The sequence below is a fragment of the Phyllobates terribilis genome, unplaced genomic scaffold (genome assembly GCF_046119375.1).
Source record: "Phyllobates terribilis strain yellow unplaced genomic scaffold, ASM4611937v1 Scaffold_1__5_contigs__length_1240528914, whole genome shotgun sequence".
NCBI classification, from domain to species: Eukaryota; Metazoa; Chordata; class Amphibia; order Anura; family Dendrobatidae; genus Phyllobates; species Phyllobates terribilis.
In genome coordinates this window covers 830,373,283-830,396,588 of record NW_027362761.1, presented here as the reverse complement: position 1 = coordinate 830,396,588, position 23,306 = coordinate 830,373,283, and the positions used below count along the sequence as shown (strand labels likewise).

Genomic DNA, 23,306 nt, shown 5'->3' with positions numbered 1-23,306 from the left:
GAATAAATGTCGGGAAAGGAAAGCAGCATAAGGGGCTCTTTTAGATATAGTACTAATTAATTTTATTTATATAACGCCAGCATAGTCCGTAGCACGATACAGCATAGTTTTATGTGCCTGACACATTGAAGTAGAGAAAAGTCTTGTGGCAGGTCACGCGACCGCTGACGTTGGCGGTCGTGTGACCTGTCTCTTGACTAAATAACGTCATGAAAGGTCCTTTCACACCACCGCGAGCTGTACAAGAGACTGGACACAGCGGAGAAAAGACCGGGGGCCATCAGAAGGTGAGTATAATGGTTTTTTTTTCAAATTTTTATTCTTTTTTTCAACTATTAACTTGGTCACACTATATAAATCTATGCCGGTTGCATGGATTTATATAGTGTGACCGAGTTGTCAAGCACTTTTCCAAGTGATGCTAAAATCTCTTGGAAATCGCTTGATAACCCGCATGCAGAAATGCATGCAAAAACGCTTGACAAACACTTCTACCTGGCGGGAAAAACGCATGTAAAATCCGCATGCGTTATTCATGCTAGGGAGATGCGGAAAAAATATGCAGCATTTCTGCATCGTGGGCACTTAGCCTTACTTTAGTATGATACATATGATAAATTGTCACTTTACTTGCATTGCTATTTGATAATTTAAAGGAATTGGCCATTGAATAGATAATCATTGTGAGATCAGTGGTGTTCCAGCACCTGGCATGGCATCACTGATCAGCTGCTATCTTCTACAAAAGCCAGAAAGAAGCAGTGTACAGGGCGGAACAAAGCTCTATCACTATAATACAGCCACTAAATTGCTTACATCCGGCCACATCCAGAACAAATATCAGCTGATAGTGGAAGTGCCAGGTGTTGGACCCCCACTGATCTCATATTGATGACATTTCCAGATGATAGCTCATCAATATGTTAATTCTGGACAACCACTTCAAAGTAATGTGATGTTAAGACTGTTCCTCTGTGCTATCTCCTTGATTTACTCTTCAACTTTGCCATATTAGATTGGCAGCTTTATATATGTACAAGCCCAGCAGGGAATCGGTGTGTAGATGGTTGATTTGCATTAAGGTCAGAATAGAAGCAACGAAACCACCAAAAAGAATACCCAGAAACTGTGACTTTATACTTGGGTTTCTGGAATTTCCCTTTAACAGGAACTTAAGAATTTCCCAGTGAAATTAGTTTAATTTGGATCCTTTACTAGGGACTTCTGAGCCACAAACCTTGCTAAGCTATGGGTAAATATGTCACAGCAGATCAGACTTCAGAAGTTTGAGGTCTTTCCAGGAAGGGTATGCGAGGAATAGGCAGGAGACTCTGGGCTAGTTAAATTTTAAACTTTTCGTGAATTAGATGGGTGCCCCATCTCACCCTATACTCTATCCATTTTGGTGACTCTGCCTGGGAATGTTTTGCAAACACCAAAAGTCACAATATTTTTGCCCACCTTCCGAGTTGCGCAAAAAAAATTGTGACTTTTTAAGTCACAAAAATAAACACTGGCCCCTTTGTTTTGCACTGTCATAGTTTTGCTTTAAAATTCTCCTACCATCACTTTATGGCTAAGTTCCCACAAGTGTATAAAAAAAATCGTCCGATTTTCATTCAGAAAAAGCAGACGATTTTTCATCTGTATTGTCATCGGTATGCCATCTGTATGGTATTCATATTTATACATCAGCGTTGCATAAAATTTAGAAAACCGAAAGCAGTTTTCTTTGTTAACAAATTGCGGTGTATTCGTAAAAATCAGATGCTTGTTGATCCATTTTTTGGCCACCCATAGACTTGAATAGATGAGTCTCAAAATACAGAAGAGATTAGTGGATCCAGACATTTGGTCCGTGTAAATACACGGTCATCTGAACAGACCAATTGAATAAAATTGGTCCCAAGTGCTGTTCATGTGATGTCATTTTTTTCTCCACTGACAGCATCTGGACAGAAAATACGGTCGTGTGAACGTAGCCTAACTGTGAGATGCCCTTTTAAAGCATTTTTATATCTAGTATAAGGGTATGTGCACACAATGCAGAAATGAAGCAGAAAATTTCTGCATCATTTCTGCATCTCCCTGGCAGAAAAAACGCATGCAGATTGTGCATGCGTTTTTCCTGCGGAATACATGCGGATTCACATGCGTTTCCGCATGTGGATTGACAAGCGCTTTCCAAGCGATTTTAGCATCACCTGGAAAGTGCTTGACAACTAGGTCACACTATATAAATCCATGCAAACAGCATGGATTTATATAGTGTGACCCGAGAGAATGGTAAAATAAATAAAAAATAAATCTATACTTGCCTTCCGATGGCCCCCGGAGTCTTTATTCGCTCCGTCCTGGCTTGCCGGCAGATCGCAGTACACTGAAGGACCTGCCGTCACATGACTATGACGTCAGCGCAGGTCCTTCAGTCCACCGCAAGTTGCATGTATACTTTACCCTCTGATGGCCCACGCTGTCCTGCTTAATCCGTTCTCCCGGCTGCCGGCAACTTTGAATTGAAAGACCTGCCGACGTCAGCGTCACGTGACCCGTCACATGACTCTGACGTCAGCGTAGGTCCTTCAACTCACTACAAGTGCCGGGAACCAAGCAGGAGCGCTGCACGGGCCGACAGATGATAAGTATACATTTATTTTATTCTTTTTTTACAGCTTTTTTAATGGTACCTGGGTGTGAAGGAGAGTCTCATCTCCTCCACACTCGGGTACCATCCGCACATTAGAACGCACCAATTACGCACGTACAAATGCAGTCTTGCGGAATTGGCGCGTTCTAATGCACGTCAATGGCGGCGAAAACGCCGCGTTTACGCAAAATTAATTGACATGCTGCGGATTTTTGAGCGCAGCGTTTACGCTGCGGAAAAATCCGCATCATGCGGATTTCAATTGGGGAACATTGCTGCCCTTCTACCATGAGTTTTTAATGCGTTTCCGCGGCGTTTACGCAACTGCAAAAACGCCGCGGAAACGCATTAAATACGCATCGTGTGAACTCAGCCTAAAATTTCAGACACCTCATCAGAACCGAACCGTTGCCCATGTAATAAATCTAGAGAGCTTTGCAGCTTTCGTTATGGATGACAGCTTCTCTTCCTCTAAATCATGTATTCAGGAACATCACACAATAGCCCTACAGCAGCTAAGGGAAAAAAGGGGATCTCCTTTAATGCTGAGTTTAGATGAACAGCTGGTCATTTGAAGGGGTTCTTTGAGAATTGTTCTAAAATAAATAAAGTAAATAAATAATACACATTTAAATATTATATTTTTTCTAAATACCTTTATTTAGCAAAAAGATTTGCTTTATCTACTGCACTGTCAGGATTGTAACAATGTTAAGTGCCATAAATCAGTGTGCACCCGTCCTAGATTCCGGAGGACATGCAGTAGGACAGGCTGCGTAACGAACATCTGCTGGAGACATACTTCAGGTCAGAGCAGCGTCCTCTCAGGCATCATGAACTTGTATTCCTCCTTTCAGTCAGCCTGACAGGACACTGAGTGAAGGAGACTAAAGGAGAAGATAAACCCGTTTCTTTAGCTGACTGAGAATGAATATCCAAGAGAAGGTAGTGGCCGACAGCATTCACTGTAAAGGACACGCTTCCATGATCCCCAAGGACCCAACTTGGGGGTACAATAGCATATAAGAAAAGAAGACAGCATCCATGCATTTGGGTATACTTGATAAAGACCCACACCGGGTCGAAACGTTGTTTATGGGATGGCGGAATAAACACTTCTTCTGCAATTGAACACCCTGGCATGGACGCTGTCTTCTTTTCTTATATGTGAATGAATATCCATCTCAGTCAGCCTGACAGTTTTAGTGCAATGCAGGGAGTACATCTGTCTCGTCTAGGGCAGCTACACACTGCTAGATGGAAGTTGCCATCTTTCAAACCCTGACAGAGTGCACTACACAAAGCACCTCTTATTGCTAAATAAAGGTATTTAGAAAAGTGTTTAATAGTTAAAAGTATTTTAGTTATTTTATCACATTTCTTACGATGGCAGTCAAACATGTAATGATGATCGAGTAAAAGTTTGTTAACATATGGTTGTACAGTCGATTACTTGTTCTGTGTTCACTATATTCTAACAGGTATTGTAACAGAAGATTATTGGTGGTGTGGAAAGACCACTCCTGCAGCGATTCTGCATCTTCATGTAAACAGAGCAGCGTTTCCATTTGCAGGCTGCTTTGTTGATGAGGCGTGACTGCTGACGTCATTCTGATTGACAGCTGGCTCCCGGTAGTTATGCAGCAGGTAGCTGGCTCTGAATCAACATGACATCGGCAGCCACGCCCCGTCAACAGAGCAGATGGTGAGATAGTCAAAGTCAAATTTTATGTTGAAAAGCATTTTACTGAAATTGTTCAACTGTTTTTAGACACAGATGTTCATAGATTGGTGAATCTCTGACCATCTTTGGTTCTGAGCCTCTCTAACATGCTATTTTATACACAGGCATGTGACTTAGTTGAAAATTTACCATCTATCTGTTTTTCATTAGTACCACTTACTTTTCAAGCCTTTTGTTATCCTTATCCAACTATTTTGAGATGTGTTGCTGCCAGGGCTGTGGAGTCGGTAAGCCAAACCTCCGACTCCAACTCTAACTCCTCAATTTCCATGACACCGACTCCGACTTCCTCATACAGGGCTCATGTTTAAGTGATAAATTTACTGTAGCATAATCTCAGCTAAAAGTCTAGACCCTTAGATCAGGAATAGGACAGACATTTATAGGACATTTCATAACTTTCCCAAATTCTTATTAAAAAAATATTCCCCACAAACTGCATTGAATTACTGTACCAATTTATTATATATTTCAGGAGTTGGAGTATGTCCATTTTATACCGACTCCAACTCCGACTCCTCCAAAATGGACACCGACTCCACAGCCCTGGTTGCTGCCATCAATTTCTAAATGCTTCTTTTTTTTTTCAATGAAATGTAGAAGTGTCTAACTTTCATCTTCTGATTTGTGTTTTTTATGTACTGCTATAAGAGATTTCCAAATCAATGCTTTCTTGTTCTCTTTACATTTTACACAGCATCTCAGTGTTTTTTGGAATTGACGTTGCATTTCAAATAACTGAATATCTTCTATTCTTCAACCTTTTATACACCTGCTTTGTCTGAATTGTGTAGGCATCATTCACACACCTACTTATCTGTACTAACATGTCCTCTTACATGTGTATATTTAATAGCGCTGTTTCATATGTGATAATACTAGAGCAACATTCAATGTTGTATGTTTTCAGGGATGACTCAGGAAGGCCTTTTTAGAATAAATGGAAATGTCAAAGTAGTTGAACAGCTGCGAGTCAAGTATGAAAATGGGGAGCAGGTGACATTGCCAGAGGATGGAGATGTCCATTCTGCTGCCAGTCTGCTGAAGCTATTCCTCCGAGAGATGCCAGATGGAGTAATCAGTACTGCAATGCTTCCCAGGTTCATTCAGATTTACCAGGGTAAGTACAAGTTTGTCTGAACTAATTTAAAGGAATTGTGTTTTTTTTTTCTTTGTGTGAGACAAAAAAATAAATTATGCTTGCTTAAAATAGTATTCCTTTGGGTATGTGCACATGATTTATTTTTCTGGCGAGTTCCACCTGAAAAAGTCCTTAATAAGTGCTAAAAAGAATGAACATATGCACTGCAATTTAAAAATGACTTGCTGTGCATACATTCAGTCTTTTTCAGTTACTTTTTAACCACTTATGGCTGTGAAAGCCGCAAAGCTGCTAAAAGAAATGACCGTAAATATATTTCTTAAGGTGCTATTGACATAACTCTGAGCTTTAGTTCCTTCCATAAATTTTGGAGTCCGGTCAGGTGATTGTGGTCATTCTAGCAGCTTTATCTTCTTTCTCTGAAACCAATTGAGAGTTTCCGTGGCTGTGTGTTTGGGATCATTTGTGTTGCTGAATTGTCAACCCTCATTTCATCTTTGTCATCTTGGAAGATGGCAGCAAATTTTTATCATGAATGTCTAGGTACATTTGTCATTTCATCCTTCCTTCAATTATATGAAGTTTGCCTGTGCCGTATGCTGAAAAACCGCCCCATAGCATGTTGCCATCTGCAAACCTCTCTGTTGGTATGGTGTTTTGGGGTGATATGGGACTTGCATGACCAAAAATAGGGCATTTCCATTTTTTATATAATTTTATTTCTATTTTCTAAGTATTTTATTTTGCTGGTGTGATACACCTCTGTTCTTACACAAGGTCTTACACATCATCTCCCTTCTGTCCCTCCTGCAACCTGTCAGCTCCTCCACATCTTCACACTGGCTGAAGAGAAGGGGCATCTTAACAGGCTTTTATTTTAGACTGGAGACAGCTACAGATGTAATTCAGTGCTCATTTTGAAGTTTCTATCGACTCAACCCATCCTGAGATATTACCTGTTGAAGTGAGAGTCTGGAGGCAGCTGCAGACACCTAAAGCTCTTACTTTGACCCCTGATATCTCAGTCCGGGTCATGACTAGAGCGAGAACCTCAAAATGAGCCTTGGATTGTCTTTATATCTGCAATCCAGGCTGAGATATGGCCATTAGTAGCCAGCACGTCCCATATGTCCTTAGGTAGTGAGTTGCCTCCCTGCAACTCAGTGAGTTGACATACGTCTTTAGCAGGGAAGAACTAAACACCCAGCTTTTTGCTGTGAGTTGCCAGTTATACATTTTTGCTGACACTGGATTACACTCCTGATTCTCTGTTTTCTGATCCTGCTTGCTTTATACTCGTTATGAATCTGGACTGACTTTACCTTCCATCTGCCTGACGATTCTGCCTCTGACTCCATCCTCACGTTTTTTTTTCTCGGCTACCTCCTTCTCTGACTACTGATATTGTCCTGTATCCTCCCTTTCTGGTTTAGACCCAACTAGTTAACCTTTCTCTGACAGCTCGTTCCATCGGCTGCCAGATACTTAGAACAGGGTTCCCTTGGTTGAGTTGACTAAGTCTAGATTCCTGTATAGGGTTTAAAGGGGAAAAGTCAAGTTCCCTCTGGGACCTGCTAAGCGGAGTAGCTTGGGCAAAGTCTGTCCGTGAAAGTCGTATTAAATAAAATAATTGAAAAAATGTAAAGCATTAATGTTTATTATGCAAAAATTATGGTATAAAGTATGAAAAAATATTTAAAAAGTTTTGATATTTTCCACTTTTAAACAATAGGGGAATCAGCTGCTCACATTTGACATGAAAACCAAGTGTAATGCTAGCTCGCATTACGACTGCTGTCAATTTGGTCAGAATTCCGGTGCAAATTCTTTGATGGATCGGGGCCATAATATCTCAGATGGTCCTCTTGCTCAGTTAGGTGTGATTTAGAAGAAGTGATTATTATGGGGCTCTAAATGAAATTGATTCTCCATTCTCACACAGCAGCTCCAGGTGACCAATCTAAAAAGAAAATATTTTGAAATGGGCTTTCAATATGAGATGTTCCTTAGGTTCTCTTCTCACTTGCCGCTCTTTTGTTTCTTTTTCAGTAGGACTAAAGAACAAATTTGGATTTTTAGTAAGAAACTAAAAATGTTCAGAATGCTGTTGCAACTAATGTCTTCTTCCACAAGTGCGATATAACACTGAATTAACTTCAAGCCTTTTATGACACCGGGCTCTAACTTATCCATTCTTTGTTTATTGCACTACCTGTTACCTCCTGGGTGACTCAAAGTCATTTTATGAGGACAGGATTAGGAACTGTGTTTCAAATTAACATAAGTTAGAAAAAACTTTGGGGATCCCGTCCCAAGATTTTAGGTCCCTAAACACGTCGGTGGTTTACCAGACGGTAATGCAGATATGAAATCTCCTTTGCTACAATATGTGTAATTAAAGTTCTACACTAGCGTGTACTGTGTACTAATGTAGTCGGAGGGTTAGTTAGGCATCTTCTTTATCGCTTTGTTACTGCTCCGCTCTACTATCCTTTTTTTTAAAAAAAACTCACAAATGAGCTGTTGCCTGGTTATAGCAACTATGAAATTGGGCAGAGTACACCTCACTGCCCTGCGCATACACGAAGAGAACAAGGCAGTGGCACAACCATGAGGCTCGGGGAGGGCTGGTTGCAACATAGAGGGGTAGAGGTGTTGTTAATGAAGCCTGGAAGAGCAGGTTTGGAGGATGAACTGCATGACTTCTGGATAACTGCCGTGCAACTACACGTACTTCCTTACACCGTGCGGTCATGAAGAGCTTACACAGGGGCATCCTTATAAACCTTTTTCTGTCCTGTATAAGGGCTGCTAAGCTCAGTGATTGGCTGTATCACATGTGCTGTAGTCATTATGTCACCGCTGCAGCCTGTCAATAAAGACTGGGAGCAGCATAGGAGAGGCAAGGGAAACTGATAATAATTTTATTTCTATAGCACTAATGTTTTCTACAGAACTTTACAAATCAGCAGGGACGAATGTATGAATGCTGTAAGACATTACCCAGCAATACATTATTCAGCAATTCATACTAGAGAAGTGAGGGCCCTGCTAGCAAGCCTACAATCTGTGGTTAATGATGAGTTTGTTACTCTCACGACAAGCAAACTGATTGAAAAATTACAAATGGAAATCCACTATTAATAATCAACTATAGATATGGGGCCAAGAAAACCTAGCATGCAAAAGTATGATGAAATAGACACAAATGCGGACAAAAGCAGTCATGTGTTTCCTTCCTCTTGAATAGAAAACAGGTCAAATGACAACAACCAAGATTGCATGTAAGAAAAGGCAGACAAGAAAGGTACCAAATCATGGCTCATGACCTGGTAGGGACTATTTTACGATCAAATATGATAGCCCCTATGTTTTTACATGTTTTAAAGGTCCCGCCTTTGTTCAAGGACGTTACAGTTGATGGATGGGGGCTGAGCTGCAGTGCCTGGGAATGCTGCTGAGTGTTTGGAGATGTGGTGTTCTGACTGTCTACTGAGTACAGGACATCTGACAGCTGCGGGAGCTGCAAACAGGTGTTGGGGGTGTCAGGATATTCAGATATTAGAACTCGTGGACAAATTAAACATGTATTCTCTTTTGCTATATTAGTTTTTATGTCGTCATCATCATGTTTTGTGATGTGGTAATTACCGAAGTCTACAGTGTTGCTTGAAAGTTTGTAAACCCTTCAGAATTTTCCATATTTTTGAATAAATTTAAGCTAAAACCACATCAGATTTTCATACAGGTCCTAATAATAAAGAGAATAAAATCAAATAAATAATTTAAAAATAATTAGATTTTGTCATTTTTTGATTGAAGAAAATGATCCAAGATCACATGTCTGTGAGCGATAAAAGTATATGAACCTTTGCTTTCAGTATCTGGTGTGGCTCCCGTGTGCATTTAGACATTTCTGGGAATTGATTAATGCTGTATATCAGTTTGGAGGAATTTTAGCCCATTCCTACCTTCAAAACCTTTTCAACTCTAAGGCTATGTGCCCACGATGTAGAAATGCTCCGGATTTTTCCTGAGCGTTTCTGCATCTCTCTAGCAGAAAAAAACGCATGCGGATTGTACATGCGTTTTCCTGCCAGGGACATGCGGATGTGAAGCGTTCTTCACTTGCATTTCCGCATGCGGGTTGACAAGCGCTTTCCAAGCGATTTTAGCATCACTTGGAAAGTGCTTGTCAACTTGGTCACAATATATAAATCCATGCAAACTGCATGGATTTATATAGTGTGACCATAAAGAATGGTTAAAAAATAAAAAAATTAATCTATACTTACCTTCCGATGGCCCCCGGTGTCTTGCTTCGCTCCGTCCTGGCCTGCCGGCAGCTCGCGGTACACTGAAGGACCTGCCGACGTCAGCATCGCGTGACCCGTCACATGACTATGACGTCAGCGCAGGACCTTCAGTCCATCGCGATCTGCCGGCATGGCATCGGGGGCCATCAAAAGGTAAATATAACATTTATTTTTTATTTTATTCTTTTTTTTTACAGGTTCTATGGTACCCGGGTCCGGAGGAGAGTCTCCTCTCCTCCACACCCGGGTACCATCCGCACTTTGAAACGCATGGAATGCGCATCTACATATACAGTGATGCGGAATCCATGCGTTTCAATGCAAGTCAATCTCGGCGTTTTTTTCCGCAATGATAATCCGCAGCGGAAATTTCCGCAGCATGTGCACAGGACATGCGGATTATCATTGGGGAACATGGCAGGCCTTCTACCATGTGTTTTTTAAGTGTTTCTGCAGCATTTTTGCCGCTGCGGAAACGCCTAAAAAACGCATCGTGGGCACACAGCCTAATACATTGGTAGGTTTTTTTCCATGAACTGCTCGCTTCAGATCTTTCTACAACATTTCTATAGGATAAAGGTCAGGACATTGACTTGACCATTCCAAAACTTTAACCATTGTTTTGTAGAACGACTTGTGTGCTTTGGGTCATTATCTTGCTGCATGACCCATGTTCTCTTTAAATTCATGACAAATATCCTGACATTTTCTGTTAGAATTTTGCTGTTAAAATTCAGAATTCATAGTTGGCGCTATATGGCGTGTGTTCTGCATAGGTTCGCCTTCCCCCCTCCTTTCATAGAAACAATCATGTCTCTGTATACCTTTCCTACGGCCCGGGTCAGGGTGAATGGGACTCTGTCAGCGCCCTTTAATATCACTAATGGCACAAGGCAGGGTTGCCCTCTCTCCCCTTCTTTATTCGTCCTAGTGATGGAATCATTTATCCAAGCAATCAGGCAACAGCCTGAGATTGAGGGGTTGAAGATTAACCATTTGGAGTTGAGGGCCGCTGTCTTTGCGGATGATCTCTTGCTTCTTTTATCCAATCCCAAAATAGCAGTCCCAAAGATTTTGGAACTCTTCTCCTTGTTTGGAGAACTTTCCAATTTCAAGATTAATCTGGACAAATCGGAGGCCCTGAATATATCGATGTCTAGAGAGGACGTACAAATTCTAAAGAGTCTTGCCTCCTTTAAATGGCAACATCACAAACTTAAATATCTGGGGACATATATAACGGATGATGCTAGTACGCTTTTCCAACACAACTTCTCCCCACTGATAAGGCAAACTGAAACTCTCCTGCACTCCTATGATACCCCCCTCCTGTCCTGGCTCGGCAGGATAAATGTGTTTAAGTCCTATGTTTTCCCCAAGATTTTCTATGTGATGAGCATGATCCCAATCCAACTCCCCGTTTCCTTCATACACTCTCTCCACCAATTAATAGCCAAATTTGTTTGGAAATACAAAAAAGCCAGACTACCTTTGAAACTTCTGATGCACTCAAAATGTGGGGGAGGAGCAGGTCTACTTAACCTAATCTTCTATCATCAAGCCATCCTTCTGGCTAACTGGCTAAAATTAATAAGATGGGCGGAGAAGGGTCATGATTCGCACATTGAAATGCAACTCTTGGGAAAACATGCATCGAAATATTTATGGACAGACTGCCCCCTTCCTAGAGAGGGATTGGGAGACATTCTCCTAGCCACTCTACAAACCAGACGAGCACTGATTCCAATCCGAGCACCAATTTGTAATTTTATAGATAAAATACCAATAGGACTTATCCCCTACCTCTTCTCCCCGGATTTTATAGACCCCTACGAACTGTGGTCCTCCCTACCACAAAAACCCATTTCACATTTGCTACAGGGGAAAATTCCGTGCGTTAACTGTTGGCCATTGGCGGCTGGGAAACGCCCTCTCAATCATTTACAACATCTACATGTTGCCCATTATATGAATTTGACCACAAAACTAACTGAAACCCGCGCCAAATGGCTCTGGCTGGAGATTCTAACAAAGGTTAATCATCCTGTTCCGAAAATTGTATCTAGACTCTACTCTAATCTCACGAATATGGCAGACAATGCCTTACCGTTATTTTTACAATCCTGGGAGACTGAACTGAATATCCATCTCTCTCCACAAGATAAACAAAAGATATGTCTCAATTCACATGGTTTTTCACGATGTGTGGTGTCCCAAGAAATGGCATACAAATTGCTCTCGCGATGGTACTACACGCCGGATAAACTTCACCATTTGGGGCTAATCAACTCCCCTCTATGCTGGAGGTGTGAGGGAGCGCGAGGCACTTTGTCCCATATCTTCTGGTATTGCCCGGCCCTCCGACAATTTTGGTCTGGGGTTATGGGGGTCATGCGATCTCTCAAACTTTTTGAGACAGACTTGACGGCTGCGGAGGTGCTCTTATCCCTCCCCACAGATAACTTCCACCCAAAAAAGCATGAATTGGCCCCACTGATGCTAGGGGCGGCAAAACATCTGATAGCCCTTAAATGGAAACAGCAAACCCCACCGATGCTAGAAGAATAGAAATGTAAAATGAGAGAGCTATTCAGGTTAGAAGAACTGACGAGTTGGGACTCTCTGACTCATAACAAGTTTAGGAAGATTTGGGCCCCGTGGATACAATATACGGGGTGACGTCGCTTCCCAGTCCCTGAGTGTGTGGGGGACGCCACAGTGGTCGACTGAGTGGCCAACCACCATTGGATGTTGTGGGTGGCAATACTAACCTCTTATATATATTGCCAAATTCTGCAAGGCGACCCGGGGGCACGCTGCCCTATAGAGTGATAGCTTGATGGGGAACAGGTATTTCGAATCTCTCTTATGTATACTCAAAGTCGGCATACCTCAAGAAATGGTTTAATTTCAAGAACACGCTAATACATTACTGATACTCTCCTGTAATTGGGAATGTGTTGTTTTGATTTGTTTCGTTTTGCATTATCTCTTAGAAAATTGTTAAATTCTGTATTTACTGTATCATAACTGTGTGATGCAGTGACTATGTTTTCTCTATTAGTGGATCCAATATGTACTTCTGTGTTACATAGTGTTTCTGCTTTGATTCTAAATTGAAAATAAAGAATTGAAAAAAAAAAATTAATTCAGATTTCATTGTTTCACCAATGTTGGTGAGCCTTCGTGGCTCAGATGCATCAGAACAAGCCCAACCCATGATACTACCACCACTATGTTCACAGACAGAATGAGTGTTTTTATTTCTCCAAACATAGGACCCGATTCATCAAAGCTTTCATGCTAGAATTCTGGTGTAAAAGCTTTGAAAAGTCGCAAAATATGCCAATCTACATGAATCAGGAGGGTCTGGACTCCAGCACTCCCCATCATCAAGACAAGTGTGAATAATGCCGGTCTTGATAAATTGGGCCTATAATGCCTCTCATCCATTCACAAAACATTGTTCTAATAACCTAATTCTTTGGCCAAGTGATCTTTAGTAGATCTCATCTGTAGATCTTTAATAGATCTACAGATGAGCAGCAATGTTCTTTTTGTAGACCAGTGTTTTTATTATTATTTTATTAGGCTTTGTTTACATAGTGCCATTATATTCTGCTGCGCTTTACAGACATTATCATCACTGTCCCCTTTGGTGCTCACAATTGAAATTCCCCACTAGTATGTCTTTGGAGTGTGCAAGGAAACCGGAGAACAGCCATGTAATCATGGGAAGAGCAAACAAACCCTCTATCAAGATGTTGTCCTTAGTGGGTTTTGAACTCAGGACCAAAGTGTTACATAGCTACAGTGCTAACCACTGTGCTGCCCAAATTATATATCTACTAATTCTAAAGGTTTAGATACTTCTGCCACTCATAGATGTGACATTGGAGCATTTACTTCAATAGAAAATAACAAAGTCTAATATAATTTGTTTGATTTAGATCTCTATGGAAAATTCTCACAGGTTCACAAACTTTCAAGCACCCTTGACTCTGATCTCTCCTTCAAACCACATATCCAAGCCCTTTCCACTTCCTGCCGACTCCAACTCAAAAATATCTCCCGGATCCGCACATTCCTCAACCTTGAATCTGCAAAAACCCTAGTGCACGCCCTCATCATCTCCCACCTCGACTACTGCAGCCTCCTGCTCTGTGGTCTCCCTTCTAACACACACCCCTGCAATCTATCCTAAACTCTGCTGCCCGACTAATCCACCTGACCCCCCGCTAGTCCCGACCTCACCTCTCTGTCAATCCCTTCACTGGCTCCCCATTGCCCAGAGACTCCAGTTCAAAACCCTAACCATGGCATACAAAGCCGTCCACAACTTGTCTCCTCCATACATCTGTATCTAGTCTCCTGATACATAACCTGCACACAACCTCCGATCCTCACAAGATCTCCTTCTTTACTCCCCTCTTATCTCCTCTTCCCACAATTGCATACAAGATTTCTCCCGTGCATCCCCCCTACTCTGGAACTCTCTACCCCAACATATCAGACTCTCAGCTACCATGGAAACCTATAAAAGGAAGCTGAAGACCTGCCTCTTCCGACATGTGTACAACCTGCAGTAACCCTCGCTCCACTATACCGCTGCATGACCAGCTCTACCCCCAACTACTGTATCCTCACCCATCCCTTGTAGATTGTGAGCCCTCACGGGCAGGGTCCTCGCTCCTCCTGTACCAGTCGCTGACTCGTTTTTGTTAAAATTATTGTACTTGTTGTTTGCTATGTATATTGCTTTTAAACATGTAAAGCGCCATGGAATTAATGGCGCTATAATAATAAATAATAATAATATAATATTTTTAGTGTTTATTAATGTAGACCAAAACTACAGTTAGAAAATGGATTTATGCAGTGTTTTTTTGTGAAAAATGCTGCTTTTTCATCAGCACATTTACTGGTGCTTTTTATGCAACTCATAATGAGCTTTTGAAGCTGAGGTCATTTGGAAGGGAGGAGGTGAGTGGTGACCACCTATTATAAATGGTGGACCCTGTGTTATCTGTGTATGTAGGTGTTATCCGTCATTACCATCCTGCCTGTATTTATCTGGAGATGATTGTTTCTGATGAAAAGTCTTCTGTACAGAACAGGAAGTCTATTAAAGATGTTAAAATTAACTACAAATATGCAAAACGATCGATCAGCTGAAAAATTCTCACATCAATTGCTGGAAATTGGGAACGGAAAGGTGCCTGTTGATCTGACCTCAGGACGAATTTCATTGCCTCATAATTTCTGCAATTTAGTGACGTCAAACAACAATTGGTTGAAAAAATATTTCCCAATATTCAAACCAATTATAAGAATCACGATTGGCAAGTGAGCGAGCTAGTCTTGCGGCCAAGAACAAAGACGTCTACGAACTTAACAAAATTATTCAGTCTAACGTTCAAAAAAAAGCAGTCACATATAAGTCCGTCGACACTGTTGTGGAAGCAGATCAAGCGGTTATTTATCCAACAGAATTTTTGATTTCACTCAATCTGCCAGGGATGCCACCGCACGTACTGCAATTGAAAATCGGCGTGCCAATTATCATGCTGAGAAATATCAACCAGCCAAAGCTTTGCAATGGCACATGGCTTGCAGTAAAACAATTAATGAGCAACGTCGCTGAAGCAACAATCTTGACTGGACCTTTCAAAAGTGAAGATGTCCTCAGTCCTCGCATTCCTATGATTCCGACGGATATTCCATTTCAAGTTAAGAGATTGCAATTCCCAATTCGATTGGCGTTTGCAATCACCATCAACAAAGCTCAGGGCCAATCTTTAGAATTGTGCGGTTTAACCCCTTAAACTACCTTGGGTTTTTCCGTTTTTGCGTTTTCATTTTTTACTCCCCTTCTTCCCAGAGCCAGAACTCTTTTGTTTTTCGTTCAATATGGCCGTGTGAGGGCTTATTTTTTGCGGGACAAGTTGTACTTTTGAACAACATCACTGGTTTTACCATATCGTGTGCTGGAAAACGGGAAAAAAAAATCCAAGTGCAGTGAAATTGCAAAAAAAATGCAATTCCACAGTATTTTTTTTTTTTTTTTTTACCACGTTCACTGAATGCTAAAATTGACCTGCCATTATTATTCTAGAGGGTATTACGAGTTTGTAGACACCAAACATGTACAAGTTTTTTTTTATTTAAGTGGTGAAAAAAAAATCCAAAGTTTGTTTGAATAAAAAAAATGGCGCCATTTTCCGAGACCCGTAGCACCTCAATTTTTTGGGATCTGGGGCTGGGTGAGCGCTTATTTTTTGCGTGTCGAGCTGACGTTTTTATTAATACCTTTTCAGGGTAGATCCGATGTTTTGATCGCCCGTCATTGCATTTTATTGCAATGTTGCGGCGACCAAAAAAACATAAATCTGGCGTTTAGAATTTTTTTCACGTTATTCCGTTTACCGATCGGATTAATTCTTTTTTTATATTGATAGATCGGGCGATTCTCAACGCGGCGATACCAAATCTGTGTATGTGGTTTTTTTATTATTATTATTTTATTTTGAATGGGGCTTTTATATATTTTTTTATATTTTTAAAAACATTTTTTTACACTTTCTGCTTGCTTCTATAGTCTCCATAGGAGACTAGAAGCAGCAGTTGTCTGATTGCTTCTCCTGCATACAGGCGACGAGCAGATCGCCTGTATGCCGGAAAAATGGTCACTTGCTATGAGCGCCGACCACTGAGTGGCGCTCATAGCAATTGAGACATGACAATCACAGGGGTCTGCTGCAGACCTTGGGTTGTCATGCCAACCCATCGGTGACCCATGATCATGTGACTGGGTCACTGATGGGCGGGGCCAATGCCGCACTTCCGGCGCGGCGATCTTAAATGCCGCTGTCAGAGATTGACAGCGGCATTTAACTGGTTAACAGCCACGGGTGGATCGCGATTCCACCCGCGGCTGTTGCGGGCACTTGTCAGCTGTAAGAATCAGCTGACATGTGCCCGGTTCAGTGCGGGCTCAGCGCTGGAGCCCTCACTGAACCGGCCTTTCCGACCTGGTGCGTACTATTACTGACCAGATTGAAAAGGGGTTAAATCTAGACACGGATTGCTTCTCACATGGACAATTATATGTTGCATGTTTAAGAGTTGGCAAACCAGACAATCTTTATATCTACTATATCTACACAGACAATGGAACAACAAAAAATATTGTATACCCACAAGTATTGTGAAATTAAATATTTCAGAAACGTGCGCTTTCTCTTTAATTGCTTTTCCATTTAACCACACTGAGCCACAGCAACGCGTGACCGGGTACTGCTAGTATGTAATATATATCCGCTCTTCGTTCTTTGGGACTCATTTGGTTATCGGCGTATTTGCACCTTAGACTTTACTTACATGAGGCCAGAAATCCCCATGATGATGCATATTATAATATTTGAACTCTAGATCCTCATACATATTATTTTATATGTAACTGTAGGTATTTGTTAACCTTTATGTGCATGTAAAAAAAATTTCATGTAAATAACGTACAGTTTAGATAAGCTTGCAGTTTCGTTCAGTTTATATACGAAAACCCGCTGTCAGTATTGGCTACTGTGCAGGCATGCCATGTGGCACACTTCTTCCAGGGATCCCAGTGTCTTGTCAGTGAAAGGCTGGCGTGTCTGAACACAGATTGCTTCAAGTGCTGAATTGAGGACTTGCTATTGAGAGCACTTGGTCCAGAATGAGAAATCCTGTGAAGCCAGAAAGTCTCTTGGCTGTATCTAAATGGCTCATCACAGTGTCTGTTATTGTTCTTTTACTTTCTACTAGATTGCACTTACTTCATAATTCTGCTGAGAAAAAAATATATCTATTGAGTACTTTCATATGAAATATATTTGCATATAGCAAGTAAAAACTTGAGTTGAAACATACCCGTTTAGACTGTTCTGCAGGATTGATATTTTATGTTTTATTTTATGAATTAGTCAGCATGAATAATGCAATTCATCGAGGCATGGACACTGACAATTTACTTTTTAGTATTTTTATTATTTTGCATTCTCTAAAGATGCCCATACACAATAGATAAATGTAGGCAGAAGTCACCTATTTCAGTGGGATCACATGACATATGGGAGTAGCCTGGCAGGTTCCTGAAGACATGTCACCAGGGTAAAGATGCACTGATCTTAATTAGACTGTGTTCACATGGAGCAGCTATAAATGCCACCTCATGTTACAGTTTTTATGTCAGGGCGCCAGGGCTGTGAAGTCAGAGTCAGTGTCCATTTTGGTGGAGTTGGAGTTGATATAAAATGGACCGACTCCGACTCCTAAAATATATATTGGGTTCATTAGTATAATGCAGTGTGTGCTGTAAATGTTTTCATAAGAATTTGGGAAAGCTATGAAATGTCCTATAAATGTCTGTTCTGTTCCTGATGTAAGGATCTCTGCTTTTAGGTGAGATAAATCTGTGCTACACTTTATGTACACGCTCAGTAGTGAGGCAGTGAGATGAATCTGTGCTGCACTTTATGTACATGCTCAGTAGTGAGATGAATCTGTGCTGCACTTTATGTACACGCTCAGTAGTGAGATGAATCTGTGCTGCACTTTATGTACACGCTCAGTAGTGAGATGAATCTGTGCTGCACTTTATGTACACGCTCAGTAGTGAGATGAATCTGTGCTGCACTTTATGTACACGCTCAGTAGTGAGGCAGGGCTGTGGAGTTAGAGTTGGAGTCTGAGTCGCAAGTCAGGGAAGTCTGAGTAGAAGTTGGAGTCGGTGGTTTGGCTTACCAACTCCACAGCCCTTTCAGAACCTAATAGCCCTCAGTTCTGTTCTCTCCCCCTTTAAAGGGGTTTTCTCACAAACAAAGTTAATTTTAATCAACATTTTAATGAATAGATCTTGAAATAATAAGTAATAATAAGTTTCACAATTGGATTTATTTAAAAAATATGATCCTGTGCTGAAGTAATCTTCTAAATGTGCCCCTGCTGTGTACTGTGTAATGGCTGTGTCTGACCGTACAGGGACATGGTCTGATCATATCACACCTCCTTGGCAAGGTGGGACGCAAAGCAGTATACAGACAGGACAGCACAGGATCACAGCTGATTCTTTCAGGTAAAATATTGCTTAAAAACAGGCAGGGAAATGTTTTACCTCACATAAAGAATCGGCTACAATCCTGTGGTGTCCTGTCTGTATATTTTCTTTTGCTTCCTCCCCTGCCCAGGAGATGTGGTATGATCAGACCATGTTCCTGCACGGTCAGACACAGCCATTACACAGTACACAGCAGGGGCACATTTAGAAGATTATGTCAGCACAGGAACATTTTTTTGACATCCAATTGTGGAAGTTACTTTGATCTATTAATTAAAATGTACTTTGTTCACGGGAAAACCACTTTAAGGCTATGTGCCCACTATGCAGAAATGCTCAGGATTTTTTCCTAAGCGTTTCTGCATCTCCCTGGCAGAAAAAACGCATATGGATTCTACATGCGTTTTCCCTGCCAGGGACATGCGGATGTGAAGCGTTCTTCACATGCATTTCTGCATGCGGGTTGACAAGCGCTTTCCAAGCGATTTTAGCATCACTTGGAAAGTGCTTGACAACTTGGTCACACTATATACAGTGCTGGCCAAAAGTATTGGCACCCCTGCAATTCTGTCAGATAATACTCAGTTTCTTCCTGAAAATGATTGCAATCACAAATTCTTTGGTATTATTCTCTTCATTTAATTTGTCTTCAATGAAAAAAACACAAAAAGAATTGTCCTAAAGCCAAATTGGATATAATTCCACACCAAACCTAAAAAAGTGGGTGGACAAAAGTATTGGCACCCTTTGAAAAATCATGTGATGCTTCTCTAATTCGTGTAATTAACAGCACCTGTAACTTACCTGTGGCACCTAACAGGTGTTGGCAATAACTAAATCACACTTGCAGCCAGTTAACATGGATTAAAGTTGACTCAACCTCTGTCCTGTGTCCTTGTGTGTACCACATTGAGCATGGAGAAAAGAAAGAAGACCAAAGAACTGTCTGAGGACTTGAGAAACCAAATAGTGAGGAAGCATGAGCAATCTCAAGGCTACAAGTCCATCTCCAAAGACCTGAATGTTCCTGTGTCTTCCGTGCACAGTGTCATCAAGAAGTTTAAAGCCCATGGCACTATGGCTAACCTCCCTAGATGTGGACGGAAAAGAAAAATTGACGAGAGATTTCAACGCAGGATTGTGCAGATGGTGGATAAAGAACCTCGACTAACATCCAAACAAGTTGAAGCTGCCCTGCAGTCCGAGGGTACAACAGTGTCAACCCGTACTATCTGTCGACATCTGAATGAAAAGAGACTGTATGGTAGGATACCCAGGAAGACCCCACTTCTTACCGCGAGACATAAAAAAGCCAGGCTGGAGTTTGCCAAAACTTACCTGAGAAAGCCTAAAACGTTTTGGAAGAATGTTCTCTGGTCATATGAGACAAAAGTAGAGCTTTTTGGGAAAAAGCATCAACATAGAGTGTACAGGAAAAAAAAAAAGGCATTCAAAGAAAAGAACACGGTCCCTACAGTCAAACATGGCGGAGGTTCACTGATGTTTTGGGGTTGCTTTGCTGCCTCTGGCACTGGACTGCTTGACCGTGTGCATGGCATTATGAAGTCTGAAGACTACCAACAAATTTTGCAGCATAATGTAGAGCCCAGTGTGAGAAAGATGGGTCTCCCTCAGATGTCATGGGTCTTCCAAAAGCACACTTCCAAAAGCACTATAAAATGGTTTTAGAGAAAGCACTGAAGACTTCTAAGGTGGCCAGCAATGAGTCCAGACCTAAATCCCATAGAACACCTGTGGAGAGATCTCAAAATGGCAGTTTGGAGAAGGCACCCTTCAAATATCAGGGACCTGGAGCAGTTTGCCAAAGAAGAATGGTCTACAATTCCAGCAGAGCATTGTAAGAAACTCATTGATGGTTACCGGAAGCGGTTGTTCGCAGTTATTTTGGCTAAAGGTTGTGCAACCAAGTATTAGGCTGAGGGTGCCAATACTTTTGTCTGGCCCATTTTTGGAGTTTTGTGTGAAATGATCAATGATTTGATTTTTGCTTCATTCTCTTTTGTGTTTTTTCCTTGCAAGCAAATTAAATGAAGAGAATAATACCAAAGAATTTGTGATTGCAATCATTTTCAGGAATAAACTGAGTATTATCTGACAGAATTGCAGGGGTGCCAATACTTTTGGCCAGCACTGTAAATCCATGCAACCGGCATGGATTTATATAGTGTGACCTTAAAGAATGGTAAAAAATAAAAAAAAGAAATCTATACTTACTTTTGGTGGTTTCTAACATAGAGGACCCCCAAAGTCACTTCTAAACTGAACAGGTATAACAGGAATAAGGCTATGTGCCCACAATGCAGAAATGCTCAGAATTTTTTCCTGAGCGTTTCTGCATCTCCCTTGCAGAAAAAATGCATGCGGATTGTACATGCGGATTGTACATGCGTTTTTCCTGCCAGGGACATGCGGATGTGAAGCGTTCTTCACATGCATTTCCGCATGCGGGTTGTCAAGCGCTTTCCAGGTGATAGCATCACTTGGAAAGTGCTTGTCAACTTGGTCACACTATATAAATCCATGCAAACGGCATGGATTTATATAGTGTGACCGAAAGAATGGTAAAATAAATAAAAAATAAATCTATACTTACCTTCCGATGGCCCCCGGAGTCTTTATTCGCTCCATCCTGGCTTGCCGGCAGCTCACGGTACTCTACACTGAAGGACCTGCCGTCACATGACTAAATGACGTCAGTGCAGGTCCTTCAGTCCACCGCGATCTGCCAGGAAAGCGAAGACAAGCGCACCGCGGGCCATCAGAAGGTAAATATATTTATTTTTTATTTTATTTTTTTTTTACAGTTTCTATGGTACCCGGGTCCGGAGGAGAGTCTCCTGTCCTCCACATCCGGGTACCATCCGCACATTGAACCGCATGGATTCCGCAAGTACAGATGCAGTGATGCTTAATCCAAGCGTTCCAATGCAAGTCAATGGCGGCGAAAACGCAGCGCTTCCGCAAAATAATTGGTAGTGCTGCGTTTTTTTCCGCAATGATAACCCGCAGCGGAAATTTCCGCAGCATGTGAACAGCACATGTGGATTATCATTGGGGAACAAGGGAGACCTTCTACCATTCGTTTTTTAAGCGTTTCTGCAGCGTTTTTGCCTCTGCGGAAACGCTTAAAAAACGCATCGTGGGCACACAGCCTAACTTCTTACATGGCGGCACATGGCGTCTCTGTCCCTTTGGCGCGGGCTCCGGCGATGAGCTCGTATCTTCCTGCGGACATGACAGCTAATCTGATAAGCTGTCATGTGCTCCTAACAGCCGCAGGTGGAATTACGATCCACCCGCGGCTGTTAACATGTTAAAATGCCTCTGTCAATCTCTGACAGCGGCATTTAACATGACCGCGGCGGAAGGACGTCACTAGTCCCGCCCATCGGTACCTGTGTCACATGACCGAGGGTCGCCGATGGGTTGGCATGACATGACAACATGACAACCCGGGGTCTGCAGGAGACCCCTGCGATTGTCATTGCCAGGGTATTATGAGCGCCGCTCAGCGGTCGGCGCTCTTAGCAAGTGAGCATTTCTGCTACACACAGGCAATCAGATCATCAGATGATTGCAGCTTCTGTTCTCCCATGAAGACTATTGAAATAGGTAAAAAGTAAAAAAAAATGTTTTTAAAAATATATAAAAGTTTAAATCACCCCCCTTTCGCCCCATTCAAAATAAAACAATAAAAAAAATCTAATATACACATATTTGGTATCGCCGGTTTCAGAATCGCCCGATCTATAAATATATAAAGAGAATTGCGGCGTAATGATAAAAAAAATCAAAACTCTAGAATTACTTTTTTTGGTCGCCACAACATTGCAATATAATGCAATAACAGGCGATCAAAACATCGTATCTACCCCAAAATGGTATCAATTAAAATGTCAGCACGGCACGCAAAAAATAAGCCCTCACCTGGCCCCAGATCCCGAAAAATGGAGACTCTACGGGTCTCGGAAAATGACTTTTTTTTATTTTTTTTAACCCCTTCAGGACCCAGCCTATTTTGACCCTAAAGACCTTGGCATTTTTGTCAATTCTGACCAGTGTCCCTTTACGAAGTAAAAACTCTGGAACACTTCAACGGATCCTAGCGATTCTGAGATTGTTTTTTCGTGACATATTGGGCTTCATGTTAGTATTAAATTTAGGTCGATAATATTTGCGTTTATTTGTGAAAAAATCAAAAATATGGGAAAAAATTAGAAAATTTTTCAATTTTCAAATTTTGAATTTTTTTTCTACTAAACCAGAGAGTGATGTGACACAAAATAGTTAATAAATAACATTTCCCACATGTCTACTTTACATCAGCACAATTTTGGAAAAAAAAAAAAATGTTGGTAGGAAGTTTGAAGGGTTCAAAGTTC

At 41.4% G+C, this 23,306-nt stretch overlaps 1 protein-coding gene across 5 annotated transcripts in view; it reads left to right on the top strand.

Annotated features, from left to right (window-relative positions):
• FAM13A (family with sequence similarity 13 member A) overlaps positions 1 to 23,306 on the top strand; it is a 246,068-nt gene that overhangs the window by 50,930 nt on the left and 171,832 nt on the right. For all 5 annotated transcript variants that reach the window (XM_073638068.1, XM_073638063.1, XM_073638065.1 and 2 more), the window contains exon 3: positions 5,302 to 5,511. In XM_073638068.1, the coding sequence (XP_073494169.1) occupies positions 5,302 to 5,511 (210 nt within the window). The remainder of the gene's footprint in view (positions 1 to 5,301; positions 5,512 to 23,306) is intronic.